The sequence below is a fragment of the Poeciliopsis prolifica genome, unplaced genomic scaffold, assembly GCF_027474105.1.
Source record: "Poeciliopsis prolifica strain line A6 unplaced genomic scaffold, Auburn_PproV2 SCAFFOLD095, whole genome shotgun sequence".
NCBI lineage: Eukaryota > Metazoa > Chordata > Actinopteri > Cyprinodontiformes > Poeciliidae > Poeciliopsis > Poeciliopsis prolifica.
The window spans coordinates 43,255-63,041 of record NW_026562470.1 but is presented as its reverse complement, the minus strand read 5'-3'; the positions used below and the strand labels follow the sequence as shown (position 1 = coordinate 63,041).

Below are 19,787 nucleotides of genomic sequence, written 5' to 3'. Positions count from 1 at the left end.
CTGACCTATGTCCTCTGGATAATCGGAACCGGCAGCTGATTCAAGGACCAGCTTCATCGTCACGCCGCAAACTGGTGAGCGAGGCCGTAAAACGAAACTGCGGAAAAGTCCCCGTTCCTCCTGCAAGAAGAACCGGTTCCACCCCACGAACCGGTAATAGACTGCAGCAAACAATCCCGGATGGAGACTCGAGTTCCCATCATTTGAGAAAGAAGGATTTAATCCTTCCTGACGCTTACAACCTCCACAATGAAGGAAAATCTCCTAGACCACTGTTTCCACCTGCAACACTGATCATCGGTGACTCCATAATCAGGAAAGTACAATATTTTAATGCAATTACTCACTGAATAGCTGGAGCCACAGCTCTGATCATCCTAAGTAAACTCCAGGAAATATACCCATCCAAGCCCTCCTCTATAAAAAGGATTGTTCTTCATGTTGGAACTAATGATGCACTCCTGCAACAATCAGGAAAAATTAAAGACAATTTTAGGAAGCATTTAAGTTTTTAAAGACTTGCGATGAACTGTTTTTATTTCTGTGCCCATTCCAACCTTTGAACGAGGTTCTGGGCATTTAAGCAGAATCCTCAGCCTGCATACCTGGTTGCAATTTACGTGCAATGTATATTGCACGTAAATTGCAATATAAATTGCGACCAGGTATGCTGGCTGGTTGCAGGATATTGCTTTTATTAATAATTTTAACTTATTCCTCTTCATGAGGGATGGAGTTCATCTCAACAACAATGGTAGCATGATACTAAAAACTAATTTGCATTATTGTATTTCAACGACTTTGACTATGTGCATCAACTCAGCCTGTGTTTGGGAATAAAACCTCCACAACTTAAGTGTGTGCTTCCCCATCATAAAAAAGGGATTACAGAAGAAAGCTGTAAAAAAAAATATACAAAAATCAATGAAATCACGCAGAGACAAAAAAGTCTGTAGACTGCAAAATTTAGTATCTATTCCACTTCAAGCAATGTTGAAACCAAACAGAAATTTGAAAGCTCCATGCTTTGTTTAATTGGCTTTATTAAACATTAAATCTTTGGCAGGAAAATCATCTTTAATTCAAGACTTTATTATTGATTATCATCTTGATTTTTTTGTTCCTGACCAAAACTTGGCTGAATCAAGATAACAACTCATCTATTCTTATTGAATCATGAGCAAATTTTAGCTTTATAAGCCAGACCAGAATAGACAAAAGGAGGTGGAGTCTTGTTTAATTCTGCCTTCACCAGTAAGCACATATTCTATGGAAACTTTTTATCTTTTGAATATGTTGCCTTGCAACTAAACTCATCCTCTCGTATCTTGTTGCTGAATATATACAGACCGCCGAAATTCTGTGCAAACTTCTTTGATGATTTCACTGAATTATTGTCCCTAATTTTGGTTGATTTTGTTCTTATTGGTGATTTAAATTTTCATATTGATAATCCATTTGCTCAAGGCAGTAAAGAGCTACGTCAGATCCTGAAGAACTACGGACTCATCATGAACATACATTGGACCTTATTATTTCCAAAGGACTCATTACATCTAACAGTGTAGTGCTTGATGTAGCATTTTCAGATCACTTTTGTACTTTTTGTTTTCTTCCTGCTCACATAGACACACAACTGTACATTAGTTTTTCACCAGGAGATTACAGTCAGGTTCAAATACTCACAACATGTATTGAGCAGATTAATGTTTGGATGAGCCATAACTTTCTCATAAAAACAAAACTGAAATATTAGTGTTTGGATCAAAAGAGCACAGATTAAAAATAATCACCCACCTTCAATCTGTTGGTTTGAAATGCTCTGACAAAGCCAAAAATCTGGGGGTGATCATGGATCCTGATCTGAACTTCAATAACCACACCAAATCTATCATAAAAACATCATACTACCATCTAAAAAGTATTGCTAAAATTAGATGACTCATGTCCCCCCAAGACTCTAAGAAATTAGTTCATGCTTTCATTTTTAGTAGACGCGATTACTGCAACGCCATTTTTACTGGATTATCAAAAAAAGCAATCAGAGCTCCAGCTTCTCCAGAATGCCGTCGCAAGAGTCCTGACAAACAAAAAGAGATCAGCGCATCATTCCAGTTCTCAGATCCCTGCACTGTTGCTCAAAGAATTGAATTTAAAATCTCCTTAATAGTTTATAAAGCACTTCATAATAGAAACCCAGATTACATTTCTGATCTTCTAAAACCATATAAACCACTTAGACCTTTAAGATAATCAGAATCAAACCTATTCACTATTCCGAAAGTCAGAACCAAACATGTTTTTTTTGCTCCAACACTCTGGAATAAACTTCCTGCTCATTGTAAGACTGACCTACCTTGAGTTTATTTAAAGCAAGGTTAGAAACCTTCTTATTTGGAGTGGCCTATTCTTAAATTGTTAATACTGACTGTTTACTTTGTCTATTTTCAATCTGCTTGATCTTTTATTTTTTTATTAATTGTTATTTTTATTTTATCATTATTTTTAATTACTATCTTCTTTTATGTTGTTTTTAACTCTCTTATACAAGCACTTTGAATTGTCTTTGGAACCAGATAGTTCCAGTACAGCTTTCATAATGTCCTCTTTTCAAGTTCCTTCAGATGAGAGATCAGCTGACTTTTGCTATTCTGATTCAAGACTCTTTGTGAGCTTTGTAAGCGGCCTTAGAGCCCCGACTGAACATCCGAGCGCTGGAGGAGGGAGCGTAGAGAACAGCTGGCCGAAATTAGCATTCATAAATTGGATCAACCTTGAGTTAAACGCCGCTTACACCGCAGAGTGCCAATATCCAACATACAATATCCAACTTGAAGCTAACTTCACTCTGGTATCAACGCATGCGCAATCTGATCTCCAAATTATGCCTGACCTTTTCCGTGACAACTCTGACATACAAAAAATGAGTCTGAGAAAAAAAGTGCAACTGTAGTCTTTTATGAATGCATGTGAGAAAAAAAATTGTATGTCCCTGTGATATTTTAGTAGTCGATATGTGCAAATGTAGTATTTTGTGTGAGTCTTTAGCAGTGTGTGAGACAAAACAGATTTTTCCTAAATGGTCCCTCATATGTGTGGGCGTGTGTGTGTCTATAAAAAACACAAAGTGGGTTACCATAAAAATCTACATAGTGTTGCTCTGTGGGGGTCAAAGGTCACACTTTGCTGCACAGTCTGTGTCACACCTGAGTTGTCTGAACAGAATTGGCTTTACATATAAATATGGGCTGCAAATACAGCTTCATAAGGGTAATTACACACAAACTGTGACACAAACACAACTGGACACTATGATAAGCATGATTTATCAAAATCTTATATAATCATCTTGTTGTTATTTAATCTTGAAAGCCCAAATAGCTGTGGATGATGTCACCTGGCAATACTTTCTTCACAGCCAACAAACAAGACCCCAACATGATATGTTTACTTCATATTCCTGGTTCCTCAGTGACACACCCACCCAGTCTGGACATTGAGCAAATAAGAGACAATCAGCACTTACTTTACATCTTAGCAGGATTATTTGTCTTTCTGAATCATGATGTGACGAGACATTTGTTCATAAAGACAGTTAAGTCATCTGGACTGTTTTGCATTCTTTCTCAAAGATGATAGAAAATGGATAGTTGACACTATGTGTTGTTGCAGATTCGTATTCATAGAGTCTCTGACATGAAAGTTTAACATGGTGGGAAAGTTTAAGTGAAACGATTCAAACAAAGAGTTGTTTCTGGAATTAGACTGAGTCTTCCAAGAGGAGGAAGTTCTGCATTTTATTCAGAAACACACAACCATATGCAACAGCATTCATACTCTGTAATTTTTTTCACATCTTGTAATATGACAGACAGAGATACAGTTGGAAGCATTGCAGTTGTAACTGGCGGATATCTCAAACAGCTTTGCAGACTGAAATGTTGAGCAATATTCTCTGCAAAGTAGCTTGAGTCGAGTTGATCTGAACATGATTTTTTTATTCCTTACCACAGATTCTCAGTTGATGTAGGTCTGGACCTTAGTTTAACTGACCCAGCAGGGGCGCCACCAGGAATCCCATGACAAAACATAAAATTGGGCCTCCCACACACCTGCTGTTAGTTTCTTGAGTTTATCTGACCCATCAAAAGCATCACAATTTTAAAGGCTTGTAACTGCCTTCTTTTCTTTGGTCCAATACTGATACTAGTACAATATTTACTGCTTGTGAATTACATTACAGTCTGCATACAGTATGCAAATAGGTTGTGTAATTTTTTTTTAATTAGTTTTAGATTACTAAAATGTCCCCTCCAGCAACAGTCATAGGCAACATGCAAAATATACATGAAGTAATAATGACTTCTTAAAAATTTCTATGTAGTTCCATTTTGTTCAAGCTGCAGAATATAACTAATAAAAAATATGTTTTCTGTGTCATGACAGTTTGCTATGAGACAAATAATCTGTGAAAAGAACTGCCTCCACCTCCTCCCTGAGATATTGTTGCTGGCTAAAGATTGTGGTTGTCAGCGATAAACCCACCTCCTGCCTCTGAGTTGTTGTTTCTAGGGACCACTGCACAGGTGTAGGTACTCTGCTAGAGAACTGGACCTGACCAGGGCGGTTTCTGTTTCTTCAGGGTGCATTCTGGGGCCTCATGGTGGGTTTGGTGGTAGGAGTGTGCAGGATGGTGCTGGAATTTGCCTTCCCTCCTCCCAGATGTGGCGTTGTGGACTCAGCTCCCATGGTGTTACGTGGTGTTCATTATCTTCACTTCGCCATTCTGCTCTGTGGACTCACTGCTATCGTCGTAGCCGTGGTGTCAGTTGTCACACCGCCACCCAGCCACGAACAGGTTGGCACTCTTGCAAGCATAAACCATCAGATCCTCCAAGAAATGGTTGTGTTAATTGTTTGAAGTTTCATTGCAACAACATAACCTAATTTGTAACGTCTCTTATTGCTCAAGCAGCCTGTGTATGAACCCAAAAGACAAATGTCAGCTTTCTGTACCAACGCCCTGTCTTAGCAGGTTTTAGCAGATTTAGCCTGATTTGTTACAGTCATTCCTGTCTAATCCAACCTTTATGCTATGTGTGTAAACTTCTGCAGAGTCTCAGATATTCAAACTGTGACACCACAGTATTTGCAAAAACATTAGACATATTTGGATCAATAATCTCCTTAGACATACAAACCATACTACTGTCCACACCTTAACCACAGTCATCTATATAGCCTCCCTTTTCTCTTAGTTATTCACTGGATGGGTTAGTGCAACAGTTTTATGATAAAGAATAATTGCCTTAGAAAAAAGTGCAATAATATAGCAGAAAAACAAAAGCTCAGCAACCACAATGGTTTCCATTCATCACAAATTAAAACACAAACTGTGGACAGTTTATGGGGGAATGAGATTTAATTTCTAGTTTTCCACTTGTACATTTTAAATCTTTATATGCCATTTAGTCATGTTTTACTTTAACTGTGCAAGTAGCTTAGAATTTATTCTAAACAAGCCCTGTTCAAATAGGTAGCAGCACAACCGTGCACGATGCATCAAAAGCTTATGCATTGCACAAGATGAAAATAGTCAAATTGTCATGATCTAGGTTGAAAAATAAAGAACCAAATGCAGAGCAAAGCTGTGGTTTAAAATAAAGAGAACATAAAAAACGAAAAGGGAGCAGGTCATGGAACACAGAGCAATCAAATGAACAATGAGGACCAGCAAGCTTAACTACTGAGGCAGGAAGAACCAGATCAACTAATCAGATGTGGTACAACTGTGGCAGGGAGAAAGGAGGGAAACTGATGGAGGAGAGGAATTAATACTGAGGTGTGTATCAGTATCACCTGTCTCTGAAATGTTCACTGGCTTTCCACTTCACTCCTCAATTTATAATTTGGCTTTTGGCATGTTTACATTTTGATCTCACAACAAAGGTTCATGTGGATGTGTACACATTTTCATAATAATTTCAGAAATCCTACAACATCAGAAAACCAAAATATAAAACAAGAATGGAGGTGGAAGGAAACTAAAACAAAAACAGCCAAGAGAATCAGGCATCGTGACCTACAAGTCCTCACAGACGCCTCAATACTAGACACACCCACTCCAGTCTGCATGTTTCAATCAAAATAAATAATTGAATTTGTTAAAATGCTTAATAAACAATAAAATAACAGGCTAAAAGTGGAATTATACAGATGATGGTCAAGGGTTCTTACTTATTCTCTTTTATGACTTTTCATGGATACTTGCCACCATGAAAACACAAAGTTCATAAATACATTGAGGTTATCAGTTAGGGCAGTGGTTCCCAATGTGTGCAAAATTCAAACCGTTTTTCTTCTCTGTATTTCACCTTTCCCAGGTGTGCAACCTGACCTGGTGGACAATAATTGAGGAGCCAGAAAGAGAGATTCCTCTCCAGAAAGTGTCTTCTGTCAGCCACCGTAACTCACAGGGTAAGAGTGAGAATATTTCAGCTATCATTTTCAGGGTCGTAATCATGTGGATCCATGTGTGCGATGCAGGATCTGAACAGGCTCGCCGGGCCGTGTGCGGACAAGGAGCAGGATTGTGCCTCTCGGCGATGCGGCGCTCAGAGCAGACTGCCAGAGTTCCCACGATTCGGGAGAGTGTGTTCTGGTCCAGGTTCTGTTGTGCCAATGCTCTCCTCTTAGTTTGCATTAATATTTTCCTATATGCATACTTTGCCTGAATTTGTTGCCAGATTTGGAAACGTTCCTCACCATGCCTTCTGCTGAACTCTGTTCAACCTGTAAACTGCAAACTGGTAGAGGTTATTGACAAGACTTTTTTTTAATTGTTTGCCTTTTAGATGCCTGACAGGTACAGCTCTGTGCAAAAGTTTTAAATCAACTTAATTTCTTTACACTTTGTTCAAAATCAGCCTGATTGTTTCATAAACCCTAAGAGATCTTCATCACAAGGATATATGAAGGTTTTTCTTTGTCGGCTCGTTTACAGTGTATCTCTAGTTTAAACTGGTCTGATTTAAATTAATATAAAAAAAACCTGCAACATTTAGAATTTTTAAGATCAGTGTAAAAATTCACAAACTGAGCTTAAAGAATCTGAGTTTAGAGGTTTTGTGGTGCTATGATCCAGACTTGATGGGACTAACTGTTGTAAATGTAGAACCAGAGCTGATTATAGTGGGTCCAAATGCAGCCACACTGGTCAATCAGAAGCCAGCTTCAGCATTGTTGATTTATGATTGGCAGAACATGCTGATGCCATTTAGACCAATTCTCAACATGAAAAGGTTGAGAATTAGTCAAATAATGTCTTATAAAATACTCATGACTTTAGATATTGTTTAGTCTCAAGTCAGATATTTTTTTTGTTCATTTCTAACAATTTAACAATAAAGGAAACATTTATTAGACAACAGCTTCTCAAATAAAATCAAAAACGTTTTTAATGTCTCATGGTATTAATTTTTAGAGATGTTTTATTGAATATTATTTGTAGTAAAGAATCATATTTTTGTTTTTCATTGGCATATGTTAAATAAACTGAAAGATAGTTGCACAAAAAAAACAAACATGGACACAATGAATTCATGACTGAAAATATTCAGCAAGAAGAAAAATGTAAGATTTACTGCTGTGTTTGGATCCGGTTTATGCTGATCACACCAGGGTTTGTGACCAAAGACAAAATAATAAAACAGATTAAAAAGTAAAAGTCTTTCTGAAACTCGTTATTTTAATAGGTTACACTGATTCCCTCTGAAGCTGTAACACTTTTATTAAATTAAGAAATGATGAGGTAAATCTCATTCTTGTGATTAATTGATAAGTTAATCATGATGCCCACAAATCAATGGGAGATCTTCAAATTCCTTAATGAAGAATAGACAAATATCCAAATGTATTGACAGATTACTAAGATGGATCAAACAACCACGCCTGATACAGTTTCCAAGATTTAAGAACATGGATTCAGGTCTGGCATGAACAAATGGAAATATATGTTAGCATGAAAAACAAAAGAAATTTTAAATGTTTAATGCTTCTACCAGAAATCTAAAAATGGGTCATCATTGGGCAAATAAGCATAGAAATGATTCATCAGACACCAAATCAGTGTTTTCCCAGAGCCCCTCAGTGGCTTAATCTACACACATACACTGCACACACATAACCTCGTTTTTCATACTGTTACAAGTATGTGTCAGGATCTGTGATTTTCTGTGTTTATTATTGAGTTTCAATCTCTGAGTCTCCGTGTTGTCCTGTTTCTCCTTTGATCTTGACTATTTCCAGGTGTGTCTTGTTTCCATGATTACCCTCAGTGTATTTAACCCCACCTGTGTCCTTTGTTCCTCGTTGGGTTCTTGTCATATGCATCTGCTCTGTGTTGTCCAATTGTTTCTGCTGCCTGGCTGTTGGACTGTGTTTTCATTTAGATTTATTCACCATTAAATTATTGTTTCACTCATACGACCTGGGTCTTTTAGCGTCTTCCTCACCACCACTCACTGCACCTCAACACAGTATGAATGGTTGTCCTAGGGTTATGTTTAGATGTGCTTCAAGAACATTGATGAAAGTTATGTGTCTTGTAAATGAAGCCAGTTAACTGTAGAGCTAATTAGCACAAACATTCAACAACGTACAATTCTGTACATCAAACAAACACTTCTCAAAAGTTAAATGCACGGCAGAATAAGCAGATGAACATAATCAAAACACATGACCAAGAATAGGTGATTCTACATTGTATTTACTTTTTAAGTTGTAACCTGGATCAAGAATTGCATCAAATTCACTTTAATCAGATTTTATTTGCAGCCTGGGAAATTTGTAAGGCTTATTAATTGTTGTGCTCAGTGACTAGGCTAATACCTCCGAGCAATAAAAGTTGTGATCAAAGTAAAGTTAAACCCAATATTATATTTTCATTCAACAAAGAAATTTCTTTCTGGCAGGAAATTAGATAGGTATCGCTCAAATGATAATAAAATGATTATTACATGTCCAAATATTTATATCCTTCTCAATAATCAGTGGGAAAATCTTTGTTGGTGCAGTGCAGCTATCAGCCTCTTCTTGTAATTGCTGACCAGCTTTTCATATGTTTCCACTGTTGTCTTGATGCTTCAGCTTTGAGAATGATCTCCAAGTCTTTGAGTTTAGAAGTCTTTCATGCCATGACCCTAATCTTTAGCTCCCTCCACAGATTCTTGTTGAGAATCTGGGGGTTAGGGAGGGGCTACTTCAAAAAGTTACTATTACTAGTCAAAAGAAATGCTGTGATAAAATAAAACAAAAGCACAACTTGGAGAAGTCCACATTCTGTTCTAGTTCAGTTCCAAAATTTTGAGTTTTGGAGAACTTTGTATTTACTTAAGTCAAAAGCTTCAAAGATGCACACATGGAAGACTTTGGGCAAATAGGAATTGCAAACGATCTCCCACATACTCCAACTTCGGCTAATGTTTTCAGACAGGAATAACTGGATGGCTCAATACATAAGTCATCAGTCTTTCACCCGAGAAATCCAGTCTGGACCCTTCAAGCTACTGTCTTCCTGGGGTGCGTAACATGCTGGCTCAGACGTTACCCAGCCAAACAAGGTCTGTGTCAGGTGCTGGGGAACCAGAGCACCTTGATGGAACAAGACGGAAAACTTTACATGCAAAGACTGGGGAAGGAATGGTTACTTCGACATCCCCAGTCAACACTAAGTGCTAAACAACTGGTAGCTCAGAGTTCCAACATCCGCAAACGACAAGTGCTATCACAACTTGAGATTGATGAGGTACAACATAAATGCTACGGCAAAAAGGAGGAACCTGGATGTCAGAACAGAGAGGGGATATGCTGACTCATGACCCAAATGATTGCATTGAACGATCCCTACCAACACCATAACAGAAACTTCAGTGTGAATAGTCATGAAAATAAAATTGAATGAAGAGGTGTGGGGTATATCCTGACCAGTGGCGCTCTTTGCTCTGGGCCATAGGGTGGAAAGAGGGACAACAAACACCAGATTAAAAGAAATCTGTCCAAGCACTGTGGACAAAGTTTCTATTTTTATTTACGTACTTGCTACTGGGCAAAGGAAGACTATCTTACATCTCTTGTGTGGTACTGTAATGTATGTGATCTTGTCCCTAGAAATGCATTTTCACTGGTCTGGGGATGGCAGAAAGGGGGGCTGCCCAATTTATCATTCATGCAAGAACCACCAATCTTGATTGAGAAGTATCAGAGACATAAACATCATACACATTGAATAGCTGATATGAAGTTAATGGAGCACTGGTTGGACAAACTCTGGAGGGAAGATGCCCACTCTGCCACGGCAGCGTCCCCTCCAGCTGAGGGAGCTGGAACAATCCAGCAGGTCAATGATTTCATCGCGCTGGAAGTGGAGTTGAGTGGTCTGGGAGGGGCTGTAGTTGCAGAGAGCACGGGCCACCCGAGGCTTCTGCTGAAAGACAAATCATGGCGTCAGACATACAGGTGTGCAATTATCAGCTAGTGAGAAGAAGTGACTTCTTGTTATGTGTCATACCTCTAAAACTGGTTTGAGTGAATGTGTGGAGGTCTGCCAGTCTCTGGGAGATGGGTTAGGGCAGCAGTGGGCTGAGTGAATGGACTCCAGCGAGTTGCTGTTATATGGGTTGGGGTAGGGGTTGCGTCCAAGATGTGAGTTCAGGTGAAGGGAGGGGTAATCCCTGAGGTGGACCACTTTCTCCACAGCGATGCTGTGTGCTCTGTAGAACTCCACGAGGCGGTTGAGGGAGCAGAATGCCTTATCCCAAATGTAGTACTGACCACCACCCTCCAGGACTCTGAAGTGCTCCACCCTGTCTCCATAGCTGCCAAATGAGAGAGGAGCATAAGAGTCAGGTGAAGAAAGGCAAGTATTCTGCTCCATCATCTCCTTTGCCTTCATTCCTGGTGTCTGTTTCTTTGTTTGCAGGAATTCACTCAAGCCGTTCTACGCATATGTGGTGTGGGGGAAAAAAGAGCACAAACCTTTTATGATAAATCATCACCAAGTATTGGGTGCTGGAACCAGGTATTGGGTGGGGAACCTGTTTTTTTCCCATCAGGAGGTTGGGGTCTGTTGGAAGGTGGTTCCTGCGCACCTGTGCGTAATCGGCATCATCGCTGCTAGCATAAGAAGAGCGGGCGGCCGGTTCTCCTGCGCTTGGTGTTCACCTCTAACAGTACTCTGAGCACCCTTGAGCCTAGTCCTCTGTGTTTTCATCTGTGTTCCTAACGACCTGAGTCTGTCCTTATATTTCTCCTTGTGAACCCGTGTCCAATCCATACTCAAGAACCTCTGCTGAAAAGAACTTCTGGATTACAATCCAAGACTGGCCAAGACCCGCTCTTCAACCTGCCCACCCTCCGATGACTTTTCTATCTGCAACCTCTGAGAATCCTCCACCTCTCAGACCTGGACCGGACTCCTCCTCCTGTCAGCTTTCCGGCTTTGCGGACACGGGTCACCGGGGCCCCGTGTCCGGGTGTTAACCTCTGCGCTAACCCCTGCGCTTGGCACGTTGGTGAGCGCCTGGTAGCCGGGCTTTTACCCATGAAGCCTGACCGGGCCCAGCCCAAAGAGGAAGCATGGGTCCCCCTTCCAAAGGGCTCACCACCTGTAGTGGAGTCGGGTGCAGTGTGTGATGGGTGATTGCAGAGGGAGGGGGTCCTGGCGGTCCGATCCTCGGGTGCGGAAGCTGGCTCTTGGAATGCCTTAGAATGTCACCTCTCTGGTGGGTAAGGAGCCGGGAGCTAGTGTGTGAGGTTGAGAAGTTGAGAGGTTCCAGCTAGAAATAGTCGGATACCCATCATGAATGCTTGCTTGGATGCGTCTTATGCTTTGGAATGGAGGATTAGGGAGGGATTTCTCACGATGGCGGACAACAGAATGAATGACAGCAGAACGCTGGAACGAAAGAAAAAAAGAGCTAACCCTAACCCCGATAATTACAGAGAAAGATATAGTTGATAAAATTGAAAGAGGGAGAGAGACAGAAAAAGGTAGAAATAAGAAGGATAAATAAATACTGTACATAGAGGATGGATAGAGAACATTCTCAAATGTTTCCTTCTTAGGAAAGCTCTGTTTAATAGATATACTCAAGATGTTCAAATATTTCTTTAATATCTATTTGTGTGTAGTAATGATAAGGTTTGTGGATAGGATCAATACCACAAGTAAGTCACGGCCAAGTGCCTACCACCCACACAGCAGGAGATCAAGGATTTGGCTGAGGGGGTTCAGGCCTATGCAGAACTGTAGTGGGGACAGAGCATCTCCTTGGTATATGCTACATTTGATGGACACTTGTGCAAGTGGTTTACAGTTGGCTTCAAGGGTGGTTTTCCACAGCCTCATCGAGTTTGCAATGAAGGCTCTCAAAGTCCTGTTGATGTTTGTTGAAATAGAATTTTAAAGTAGCACAATAGTACATAAGTTAACTTTTAGGTTAAGATAAACTTAGATACAAATCCAAACTGGGACAGATGGTGACTCTCTGAACTTACATAAATTCCTAATCAGAAAGCAGTCTTATACTCCTTAAGGAACATTTCAGACAGGGAGTGTATTGGCTATCAGGGCAATAAATTCTTTACTCAGGGTTGAATAGTTCAGGCAAACACTAAAAACTATAGAAGTCTGTTACAACATATAATCAAACATATTGGTATATTTCTTTAAGCATTAAAAACATGTTTTTAATTAGTTAGTCTTAGACCCAACTTATAGTCATTATTTAGTATTACATTTTGTGCAAGCTTGGTTAAAAAAAACACCAACTAGTTTCTTGTTAAAGCATCTTGAGGCAGAGATAACGTTCCAGTTTCACGCTGTAAATCAGGTCGGAGCCTGGTACGAGAAGAGCTGGCTGTTTGGGTCTCAGAGGTAATAAAATTAACATTAAGACAGCCCACACAAAGGAAAAAACACACCTCCTAATGCATATATTTAAATGAGGAGAATACACATTCTTATAAATGGTTTGTTTCACAGCAGAAGTTCGAATCTCTTTGTGCTGAGTGAGAGTTTCCCGGAGGATGCATCTTCTGTTAATATTTTTTGTCTTTTTACTCAGTTCTTTGTCTCTGTTTTGTCATGTCTTGGACTTTTGATAATCTAGGTGAGATGCTTGTTGTAACATTCTGTATTGCATTGATTTTCTCTGGATAAAACTCTGGATCTCTGAAGTCTGATGTCGTATGATTGGTCTTTCTCTCTTCACACGTATACAGACACAAGAATTCGGGACAAAGAATTAATTAAAGAGCTAAATCAAGTTATTCCTCTCTATAATTCTTAACAGGTGTAACTCTAAAGCCGTTGATGTGTTTTTGAACAAGCAGGTCCACATGTCAGTTTAACCAATGAACAGCATCGGGCATCGAGCTGCCTTCAGGGAGAGTCAGAAATTACAGTTTTCCTGGCAAATCTTTGCGGATCTCATAAGTATTATATTTTAAAATGACCATTTCCAGTGGGGTGGCAGTAGGGGTGGCCAGGGGTCTGTTGGGGGTGGCAAGTGCCACCCCGGCCACCCCTCTGGCTCCGCCACTGCTCCAGTGTGGTGAAGACCTGTGTAGTCCTGTCATTGGTGATCCACAACAAGGCCAGATGGAGCAGGCCAAACCGGGCCCCCTCAATGCCATGGAGGTGGCGACAGCACTCTGTGAAGGCCACCCGAGCTCGGGCCGTCCTGGCAGTATAATTGGGGAAAACTAAGATAATTATACCTTTCACCTTGATCCGCTGAAGCTCCCTTGCCTTCAACAGGATTTTGACACAGTCAGTGTAGTAATGTAGCTTAGCTATGACGGGGCGATGCCGCTCATCTGCCTTGGGTTTAGGATTTGGAAGACATGAGCTCAATCCAGCAGCAGCTCCTCTGCAAAACCAAATGCTTCCTTTGGCAACCAAGAGACGGCAGCCGTTGAAGCTAACAAAGGGTCATCCTCTGGGACACCAATGATGCAGATGTTTTGACGCTGGGACAGGGACTCCAAGTCATCACTTTTATCCTCCAACTGTGGCACAGTTTTAGTAAGGCTGTCCACATTTTTCTGGAGGCTGACAATGTCATTGGTGCAGGTGGACATCTCAGCAACCATTACATTTAGCCCCGTGAAACTCTCCAGGCTAGAGGATGATTCCTTTCTGAAGGTTAGCAGCTCAGACTTAAACGAAGAGAGACGTCCACGAGAACAGCACGTAGCAGTAAAGTCAAACCAAAGAGCTGCAAGTAGCTCCTTTTTAAGATTGCTGACATTGCTAACTGCAGCAGCCTGGGCCACGGCCTCTGACCCAGGAGGAAACAACTCAGCATAGGTCGAGGATTCACCATGAGGCACAGGCTGCAGGTGTGACTGTATCAAATTTCCTCCTTTTGCAGGCTTTGGTGGCATTTTGTGACCAAACAAAATAGATTGTGTACAATGTAAAGATTACTTATGTCCTTTGAGATCAAAGCCGAGGAAAAGTGCCTGGCAACCAATGAACAAAGAGCCAACCCCACAGGAGCACACCAAGACGCAACTTACTCCACCACCATTCAACAGGAAGTTGGAATCTGTTTTCAAGTCCATCTCACACTTATCAATACATGATCCACAAAAACAATTCCCCTAAATGTGTGATGAAATCTTTTTATTTTATTTAGTTGTGCAGATTGCAGTAATTGTCATAAGTCTAAGATATTGTAGGTACACAGATGTTTCAATAAAAACAATAATAATAATAATAGCATACCTGTGCATAATTAAAAAGCTGTCTGGTGTTATGCAGTGCCCTGATTATTGAACACATTTAATTTACCCTCAGTGATTAAATGAGTCCCATGTCACTTTGCTGTTGACCCAAATACCAGCACTTCATCCTCACTCTGTGCTTAATGTGTGTGTCAGAGAGATGTTTTTAGAGCAATAAGTTCTCATTGAGCACATTTAAACTCTCCCCGCTCTGATGGGCTTAACACACATTCAAGTCCTGGTAAATATGTGTTAAATGTGGATGGACAACAATCATCAGACTAACTGCACAATAAACAGGAGATTCTGACAGAACTACTGTCTGGACTGTTTGATCCATTTGCAACTTGTCTTCTGGCATTTCAGACTAGCTCCTCAGGAAAGATGACTAAGGTTTTTAGCTGTAAAAACACAGATTTGAAATGACAACGTAGTTAACAACATTTAAAACATCTTAGAAATGGAGACTTCAACAGATAAAGGAAAGCAGACTCAATGACAACAGTTTGAGTGATGAATCTTTAGAAAGAGTTAGATCAGGGGTCACCAACCTGGTGCCCGCGGGCACCCGATCGCCCGCAGGGACCTTTTTAGGCGCCCGAGGAGCCACTTCTAAAAACAGCATTATCATTAGGGAGCACTACCACAAAATAATTTAATTAAATGTTTTTACATTGAAGTAATGATGTTTGTTTATATTTAGAGTTCAAAAGAGGGAAATGATAAAAATGTTTAAAATAAATTGCTTTATGTATAAAACTCTTTCCTGCTGTTAATGTTCAGAACTGCGCGCAGGCGCCTGCAGGAAGCTATTGGAGCAGCAGCACCTGCAGCTGCACTCTGCATACCTGGACATTTTCCTTTAAGTAAAGAAAGAAAAGAATAACTTCTGGAGTTTTTATTATTTAACCCTATTTACTATTAACTTACTATTACTATTATTGTGAAGAAAATTAAATAAATTGTGCCAAAACATCTTATTCGTAGCGCACACCTGGGAATCAACACAACCTTTTTCCTTGAACCACATGAGGAGGCTTCGCTTCCATGTCTTTATTATTTAGCATCGTCTGGAAAAAAGTCAACTGCTCTTGGTTCAGGTTTGTGCTGATTTTTGCGCATTGGAGAGGTGCTTGTGCTCTTGCAGGTCAGGTGCAGTGATAGTTTTGTGTTGGACCTTTATTTTTTCCACATCTGCTGGTGTCAGCCAGCGGGACCCGTCAGCTGTTCGGTTCGCAAAACCACGAAAAAAGCGAATAAACCTGCGACCCGCCAGAACCGCGCAGACTGTCGGAAGCTCAGGCTGAACGTAGAACAACGGGAGGTTCAAACCCAACTCGTTCATTTTTAGCTTGCAGAAAAACAGAAAGCCGTTAAATTAATAAAAGCAAACTGACCAATAAGACTGAGGCTTTGGTGTTCCCAACTTCACGCATCAGACTGACACAGCTTTGTGTGTTTAATATGTTTTGACACAAAAGATATTTTATTTTCCACAATTTTGCTAATAGAACAGATGGTTAGATAATAAAACTATAACTCTTTTCTTTTTTATTTAAAGGAAAATTTCAATGTACTCAGTTCTGTACAGCTGCAGGTGTTACTGCAACAATCCATCAGTTTGCTTTGGTTTATTTCAGTCACTTGTGGCCAGTTTAGAATCACAGAAAAAAACTCCAAAAGGGAATCAAACTTAAAACTCTGTGAGCTAAAAACTTCTGATCACATAATAGCAATTAACTATAGAATTATTACTGATAACTATTGTGAGTAGTCCTGACATTAATAATATATATATATATATATATATATATATATATATATATATATATATATATATATATATATATATATATATATATATATACATATATATATATATTATAATATATATATATATATATATATATATATATATATATATATATATATACCCGTGAAGTTGCTCCCAGTCTCAAAAAGGTTGGTGACCCCTGAGTTAGATGTTACCTGTTGGATATGAAAATTTAAAAGGAGTCCCCCCAAAACAATTTTTGATAGACAAATAGTGCTCTCCAGATGGAGCTTTCAACAAGAAACTTATAGAAGAAGATCTGCAGCATAATAACTATCAACGCCATACTGTTGTCTTGGCTCGCACGCACTCAACCCAAACTGCCAAACGTGATATAACTCAGCCTTCAGTCCTTGACATCACCGTTGTACCGCCCAGAGAAAAAAAGGTTTTGTAAGCTCGGCGGATTCAATTTACAATTAGTCTACAGTTAACTCACACATTGAGAATAATGTCAGAGATGCTACCTGTAACTAGTACGGCTCCTTCGCTGGGCTGGCAGTTTTGCGGGTCTAAATCGCTGCCAACAAAAATGTTTGGTTCATCTCCAAGACAATGAATAAAATATGCGCCCAGTTTTTTCCTTTTTCTTGCTATCTTTTTTCCATCCTCTTCACTTTGCCGCTCCATGGAGCTCCTCCACTCATGTTAACTTAGTCTGTAAAAATGGTCGGGTTAGTTGCCATCAAAGAGACTGTTGATGGCAAGTGACCAGTTTACCCAGAATACACTTGGAGACATATTAGCGATCCTCTTGTAATTTTACGGGTCATAAAGTTAAATGTAAGAGTAAAAATAAAGCCAGCACTGTAGCACAACATTTTATTCAATATTTCACACCCACTATGCCACTAAAATTAATCAGTCTTTTTACCAACCATAAATCAACAATGACTAACCCATCCTAGTATATAGTCCACTGGGGCGACATTCTGTATAATTTTACATGCACCATGCTTAACAGACAAGAGACACCCTTTTCCAGCTCTCATCAAATGTGACAAAGGCTTGGATCCCTGAAGTCATATTTTGCCTCACGTTCGGGGACCTATAGACCTGAACCGGGGGCCTCAATAATAATATTCTGGCGGAAGTGCTGCTGCCTTCAGCTTTGGAGGGATGCTCCGGTTGTACGTTAAATGTATTTTATGTAATCTGTAATATAAACATTAAGGAGTTTTTGTTTCTGGATAAAACAGTTTTCTATTTCTATTTCTTCCCAGATAGCATGATTTTCTTTCAACAAATGATTTCATTGAATGAAGCAAGTACAGCTTACTTTTAACCACGTCTTCCCATTTATGATGCTGCATCTTCAATATCATCATGCTTGAAATGTCAGGAAGCTACAAACTAACACTAAAGTGTTAGCTTTAGTGGCTAAGTTTTGGTTACAGATCTTTGAAGCCTTGATATCAGCAGGAAAATGAGAACAATTTGGTGCTGGATTGTGCCTGCTAATTACTAGACACAACGCCACACAACAAAACTCAGTCGTTGTACCAGTAGCTCGCAGATATTTTAACTTTTGTGTCTTGCTCATGATACAGCTCTTGCAGCAATGGCGAAAAACATTTGGAGCAACCAGTAACAGCAAATAATCAATGTGGCTTAAATTTAAACAGAAGTATGTCACCACTCGGGGTCTTTTATGTGAAAGTTACAGCTTTTTGTTTGCTTTGGCGAGTACCCCAAGTTAACTGTTTGGTCATGAGCTCTGAACATATACAAAAACTCAGTTTTTCTGATAACTTTTGATGTCCCTCCCCTTAACTGCATCCTGACCAAAACTAAAGCCAAAATGTCAAAATTCCTAGGAGTTTGTTAAAGTTCAAGGTGTGTAAAAGTGAAAAATTGTCAAAAATTTGCTCTTTGCACCAAAATGGCCGCCTCCTTCACGAGGTACCTCCAAGAGACTACTTATCTTGATTTGGGAGGATCTACTTATGTACAAAATTTCAGATATTTACAACATAAGGTTTATGCTATCTGACTTTAGGGGGCACTGTAGATTAGTTTGGCCATGTCCATGTGCAATTTCACTGGAATCCAAAATTTTTAGTTAGGGGACAATTTTGGGTGACGTTTGGTGAGTTTTTGAATATTTTTAAGCTTCCAAAAAGCTGCATACTTTGTCGGAAAAATAAGAAATCCTGCGATTACAATAGGCCTTCACAGTGCTTCGTTGCTTGGGCTTAATTAATAAATTCTGTCTTTTTGGAAGAAAAACATAAAAACAATGACAGAGAACTATTTTAGCACCACTACTTTGAGTTAGCCTTAACTGAAGAGAAAGCGTATTTAGAGGTATGGCACATTCACTGACCTAACAGAGAGAGAGAACTCTCCTGGAGCTGATTCACTCTCCCTCACTAGAAACACTCCAGGGTCCTGCCAGCACAGTCGTTGTTCAGCCTCCAGTCTTGATATCGCTCCTGCAAACCAGCTAAAGAAACAAACAGAAACCATAAACATAACTGCAGATAATTCTTAGCTAAATCATATTTAGTTTTAGTCAAAAATGATCAATGTGACACATGAAATGTAGAAAATCTGAAACAATGTGTGTTTCTTAATAACACAATTTGGACAATAGATTATTTACAGATGAGGCTGTAGAGAGATGTAGTTCTCAGGTATGAATCCACGTTTCCCTTCAATCTCAGCTGTGAACCAGAAAGAGTCTTTCTCCATTTCTACCACCTACAGTGCAAATCCACAAGCCTCTGTTACTCCATGTGACGATGCAGAAAAAAACATTCAAATATGTAAACATCTGCAGCATGTCTCCATTCTTACCTTGATGATGTCTCCTTTCTGGAAGCTGATCTCATCTGCCTCTGATGCTGTGAAAGAGAAGAGAGCCACAGCCTCCATTCTGCACAGTGAGCATCCACCAAGTTTTACTTCACAAATGAGTGGAGTGGAGTGGAGTGGAGTGGAGTGCAGCAGAGAGATGGTAGGGTGAGATAATCAGCATGTTAGTGCTGACCTGCTGCAGCTCTGAAGTTAATGGGGAGCGATTCTGAAATGTCTGTCACTGTGTTCGTTCATGTGATGGAGTTGTGGAGAGGCTGACTGCCCTCTCAGTCTCCATCTGCACAGTCTGCATCCTCCAAATGCTGGGGATTTAACAAAGAGCCTCTAACCAAGGGAGAGTAGT

At 39.8% G+C, this 19,787-nt stretch overlaps 2 protein-coding genes across 4 annotated transcripts in view; one reads left to right on the top strand and one right to left on the bottom strand.

Moving 5' to 3' along the window:
* slc5a10 (solute carrier family 5 member 10) overlaps positions 1-7,726 on the top strand; it is a 33,869-nt gene extending 26,143 nt beyond the window's left edge. Inside the window, exons 13-15 of one of the 2 annotated variants that reach the window (XM_055023088.1) lie at positions 4,643-4,858; positions 6,384-6,477; positions 6,547-7,726. In XM_055023088.1, coding sequence (XP_054879063.1) covers positions 4,643-4,858; positions 6,384-6,477; positions 6,547-6,734 — 498 coding nt within the window. In that variant the 3' untranslated portion in view covers positions 6,735-7,726. Of the gene's footprint in view, positions 1-4,642; positions 4,859-6,383; positions 6,478-6,546 lie in introns of those variants that run through there. The other variant, XM_055023089.1, reaches the window with a different exon arrangement.
* A 632-nt stretch (positions 7,727-8,358) lies between these two features.
* On the bottom strand, positions 8,359-19,528 carry LOC129353730 (GRB2-related adapter protein-like). 2 transcript variants are annotated; one of them, XM_055023090.1, is made up of 5 exons: positions 19,424-19,528; positions 19,230-19,327; positions 18,951-19,070; positions 10,568-10,874; positions 8,359-10,483 (listed from the first exon to the last, which is right to left on the bottom strand). In XM_055023090.1, the coding sequence occupies exons 1-5, from the start codon at positions 19,499-19,501 to the stop codon at positions 10,301-10,303; spliced, it is 786 nt and encodes a 261-aa protein (XP_054879065.1). In that variant the 5' UTR covers positions 19,502-19,528; the 3' UTR covers positions 8,359-10,300. The 2 variants fall into 2 exon arrangements, with proteins under 2 accessions (XP_054879065.1, XP_054879067.1); XM_055023092.1 differs by having other exon boundaries at positions 8,359-10,480.
* Positions 19,529-19,787: the final 259 nt, after the last annotated feature.

Bases quoted from the DNA above. Each gene is read 5' to 3' on its own strand.
- LOC129353730 (XM_055023090.1), bottom strand. From the start codon at position 19,501: ATGGAGGCTGTGGCTCTCTTCTCTTTCACAGCATCAGAGGCAGATGAG. The intron at 19,328-19,423 runs GTAAGAATGGAG...TTTGCACTGTAG, and splicing joins AGAAAGGAGACATCATCAAG to GTGGTAGAAATGGAGAAAGA. The intron at 10,875-18,950 runs GTCAGTGAATGT...CTCATTTGGCAG, and splicing joins GAGTTCTCTCTCTCTGTTAG to CTATGGAGACAGGGTGGAGC.